The sequence below is a fragment of the Helianthus annuus genome, chromosome 11 (assembly GCF_002127325.2).
Source record: "Helianthus annuus cultivar XRQ/B chromosome 11, HanXRQr2.0-SUNRISE, whole genome shotgun sequence".
NCBI classification, from domain to species: domain Eukaryota; kingdom Viridiplantae; phylum Streptophyta; class Magnoliopsida; order Asterales; family Asteraceae; genus Helianthus; species Helianthus annuus.
In genome coordinates, this window is record NC_035443.2 from 188,509,723 (window position 1) to 188,514,505 (window position 4,783).

At 44.0% G+C, this 4,783-nt stretch overlaps 1 protein-coding gene across 1 annotated transcript; it reads right to left on the reverse strand.

The window, feature by feature from the left end:
* Positions 1–4,015: 4,015 nt before the first annotated feature.
* On the reverse strand, positions 4,016–4,573 carry LOC110889017 (extensin-like). Its single transcript, XM_022136508.1, has 2 exons — positions 4,351–4,573; positions 4,016–4,251 (listed from the first exon to the last, which is right to left on the reverse strand). Exons 1-2 carry the CDS (start codon positions 4,571–4,573, stop codon positions 4,016–4,018), a joined length of 459 nt encoding a protein of 152 aa, XP_021992200.1.
* Between the last annotated feature and the right edge of the window lie 210 nt (positions 4,574–4,783).

Consider the following 4,783-nt stretch of genomic DNA (forward strand, 5'->3'; position numbering starts at 1 on the left):
GATTCTGATTGGTTTCACTCTTTCTTTTCTGCTTAAGGCGTCGGCAACTACATTTGCCTTGCCTGGATGGTATCTTATCTCACAGTCGTAATCATTTAAAGTTTCCATCCATCGCCTTTGTCGCATGTTCAATTCCTTCTGATTGAACAAATGTTGAAGGCTCTTGTGGTCCGAATAAATTATACACTTGGTTCCATACAAGTAATGTCTCCATAGCTTCAATGCAAATACAACGGCACCCAGTTCCAAGTCATGGGTGGTGTAGTTCTTTTCGTTCACTTTTAGCTGTCGAGAAGCTTAGGCAATGACCTTGCCTCTCTGCATGAGTACACAACCCATACCAGTGTTCGATGCATCGCAATACACCACAAATTCCTCTATACCATCAGGCAATGTTAACACTGGTGCATTGCTTAACTTCTTCTTCAGAACGTCAAAGGATTCCTGCTGCTTAGGGCCCCAATCAAACTTAATCTTCTTACGAGTCAACGAAGTTAGGGGCGCAGCAATCCTCGAAAAGTTCTCGATGAATCGCCTATAGTATCCTGCTAATCCTAGGAAACTGCGAATCTCGGTAGGAGTCTTTGGCTCCTGCCAATTCATAACTGCTTCTACCTTAGCGGGATCCACTTGGATACCACGCTCGCTTACCACATGTCCAAGAAACTGGACCTCTCGAAGCCAAAATTCACACTTTGAGAATTTGGCATAGAGTTTCTCATGATGTAGAAGTTTGAGAATACAACGAAGGTGTTTCTCGTGGTCAGCCTGGTTCTTTGAGTAAATAAGGATGTCGTCAATAAAGACGATGACGAATTTATCTAGATAAGGCTTGCAGACGCGATTCATGAGATCCATGAATGCGGCTGGTGCGTTAGTGAGCCCAAAAGGCATCACTAGGAACTCATAATGTCCATAACGAGTCCTAAACGCTGTCTTGTGTACATCTTCATCCTTGACCTTCAACTGATGATAACCTGACCTCAAGTCGATCTTTGAAAAGTAGCTTGCTCCTTGCAACTGATCGAACAAATCATCGATCCTAGGTAAAGGATACCTATTCTTGATAGTGACCTTGTTAAGCTCACGGTAATCGATGCACAGACGCATCGATCCATCCTTCTTTTTAACGAACAAGATTGGCGCTCCCCAAGGAGACGAGCTAGGTCTAATAAAACCCTTAGCTAACAGATCATCCAATTGCGTCCTTAACTCCTTCATCTCCATTGGTGCCAACCTATATGGTGCTCTTGCTACTGGCGCTGCACCTGGAATGATGTCTATTCGAAACTCCACTTGCCTATCCGGTGGCAAACCGGGGAGTTCTTCAGGAAATACTTCAGGGTATTCTGAGATGACAGGGATGTCTTCGATCTTTGGCTTTGGCTCATCAATAGTAACTTGTGCCATATAAATGACACAACCCTTCTGCAGGCATCTGGATGCTTTGAGCATGGACACTTGCTCCGGCAATCCATGCTGGGTATCTCCCTGGATAGTGAGTGACTTACCAGACGGAGTCTTAACTACCACTTGCTTTCTGTTGCACAGAATCTGGGCTTGGTTATGCGATAACCAATCCATGCCTATCATTATATCGAATCCAGCTAGCTTAAAGGGAAGCAAGGATAATGGGAAAGAATGATTCCTAATGGATATAACACATCCATCTAAAACAGTTGAGGCGGTTTCTATGGTTCCATCGGCTAATTCCACCTCATACTTCACACTTAAGGTTTTAACAGGTAGGTTTAACAACTTACAGAACTTATCATCTACAAATGACTTATCTGCTCCTGAATCAAATAATACTCTAGCAAAAACATCATTTACAAGAAAAGTACCTGTAAGGACGTTATCATCTTGAACTGCTTCCTTAGCGTCCATCTTGAAGACTCTTGCATTGGTCTTCTTTCCCTCATCGGCTTTCTTAGCATTCTTTGGGCAATTAGGTCGGATGTGCCCTTTCTCATTGCAACCATAACAAGTTGCATCCTTTAGCTTCTTGCATTCCAAGGCTTTATGGTCCGTGGATTTGCAGATTCCACATTGTTTTGCGTGAGACTAGGATTTTGATTCTGAACGACACTTCCCAAAATGGTGTTTCTTGCAGGTCTTGCATCGGGGCTTATCCCCTGATGGTTGCCAATCTCTCTTAGATCCCGACCCTTTCCTGTGGTCGTTGTTCCCTCGGTGTCTTTTCTCCGATCTTCGTGAGGTGTCATCCTCACGTTTCCTCTTATTCTCCTCCGAGTTCTTAAGAGCTCTCAACCTGACTACATCTTGGGTGAGAGAGAGAGATAGATCAGCTACTGATCTGAACGTTGTAGGCCTCGATGCCTTAACGCTCGCCTTGATCTCTGGTGCCAAACCCCCAATAAAACGGGCGATCCTTCTCGGCTCTGGGGTTACCAGGTATGGCACTAGTCGAGATAGAGTGTTGAAAGTGGTAACGTATGCCTGGAAGTCGAGGTTCTTCATCACTAGGGATACGAAATCTGATTCGATCCTTTCCACCTCATGTTGTGGGCAGAAATTTTCTTTGATCAGGGCTACAAACTGATCCCATGACATACTATAAAGGGTGGCCTTACCGGCAGCTTGCAAAAGAGATTTCCACCATGCTAGAGCGTCCCCTTTGAATGATTGGGACACGTACTTCACTACGTCCCGATCAGCACACCCGCTGATATCTACAACCGTATCCATCTCATCTAACCAGGTCATACAGTCGACCGCTCCTTTCTCCCCAGTAAAATCTCTGGGTTTGCATGAAACGAAATATTTATACGTACAGGACTTGCTGTGCGTTTCATGTTTCTGCTTGATCTCCTTTTTCGGAACACTGCTGTGGGTAGAGGAGTGATTATCCTCATCATTCTTCTTTGGCTCATCTTTCTTTGATACATCATTCTTAGAGGGCGGCTTGCTATGAGCCTCTGAATGATTTTTGGATTTGGAACGTGGTACAGTTCGGGTCCTACTTCGAGTCCCGCTTGATTCCCTGAATTGCCTATCAATGGCCCTGGCAACATCATTTTCTACCAGTGCTTGTAGCTCCGCACCAGTTACATGAATCTTAGTATTATCCGGGTTTTCCTCAGAATGACTGTTTGTTTCTTCCGACTTGGCCATGTAGCTTTAGGAGCTACATAAAAGTAAGGACAAGGTCTATTTAGAAACCTAACAGTATTATCGTTCTTGACGATTTATTAACCATGGTAATAAAAGCCATATTAGTTAATTTATTTAATTTCATTCAGCACTTTTATTAGCAACTTTATCATAGAATGAAATATATATATTGGCACAATAGGCCTAGTCACTTGGACAAACTTCTAAATTTTAAATTTAGAATTTTTATAGGATTAGAATTGTATAATTAAAACAAATAATCCTTGCTTGGCAGGGAGTCTATAAACCACGGCTGCCTTTTTTTTTTTTGTTTTATATGACATTAGTCGTAACCCGTAGGCATCAAGTCATAATCAGACATGTGTACAATATAATTTTGGCCAATTTATTAAAAAGGGTGACATGTGTGATTTTACAGATCACGCTAGCCAAGAATGTTAACATGTTTACAGATGTTAACAGAGATTTGAATCTTTTTAACCAGGTTTTACCATATTGGCCAGGCCTTTTAATAAGACATTCAAGCTAGGTTTACCTTCTTAAGATTCTTATTAAAATGGTAAATTAAAATAATAATTGATATTTTTCATTTATTTGTATATTATGTTCATGCATATAGATAAAATGAAAAAAACTTAAATTAACCATTTTAAATAAAATAGACTAGTACCAGTTTGCCCTAAACGGGACTTTTACTCAAATAACATGCCCACGCAGGAGCTAAGCAAATAAACAACAAACAAACCCACGCAGGGGTTAAACAGAAACAAACATACCCACGCAGGGGTAGAACAGGAAAAAGATATACCCACGCAGGGGTAGAATACAGGAATAAATGTCCTCGCAGGGACATGAGTAAATAAGCTAACAAACAAAGGATTTAATAATCCTTCTTGCCTTTCCCCTTGATCAAATCAACCATCTTCTTAAACATTCCGCGGTTATGTCGGCGATCTTCCCGCATTTCATGTCGCAATGCACGTCGCACATCGTTTATCCCCTGAAGGATTTCTTGAACTTGCGGTGGCGACATCATCGGCGCCTGTGGCGGTGGCGGATACTGCGGTGGTTGAGGAGGCTGCGGCTGCTGGTATCCATGCGATAAGTATCCAAAAGCTGATTGTCCCGTAGCCCAGGGACCTCCAAAAGCACCCTCCTGATTGAGAGGGTTGTAGCCCGAAGCTATCCAGTAAGGATCCCCTGTATAGTCCTAACCTGGGGGAAAAGTCGGCTCAAAGGGATTAAATGCGGCCGCGCTAGCATAAGCGGGGATTGGGTTCCCAAAATCCTGTGGTGGTGGTGGCGCGATAGGCGCAGAAGTAACTTCTGAGACGGGATGCGAAGATTCTCCCATCTCTGGCTCCTCATGAAGGGGCGAGTATCGGCTGCTACCCGAATGTGGAGGGGTGCCGATGCGTATCCCTCCTCGTGTGGACATTCGGGCGTTCCTTCCCCTTCGCCTCTGAGGCGGAGGAGGCAAAACCGGAGGTGGTGGCGGCGGCGGAGTGACTACGTCGCGCCAGAAACCATCTGAAGGATCCTGCTGCTGAGGCTGCTGCTGAAGCTGCTGCTGGGAGTGCACGGGAGAGCTGTGGTAGGACTGGTGCATGGGAGAGTTATGGTAACTAGGGGTATAAACCCAGTCGTG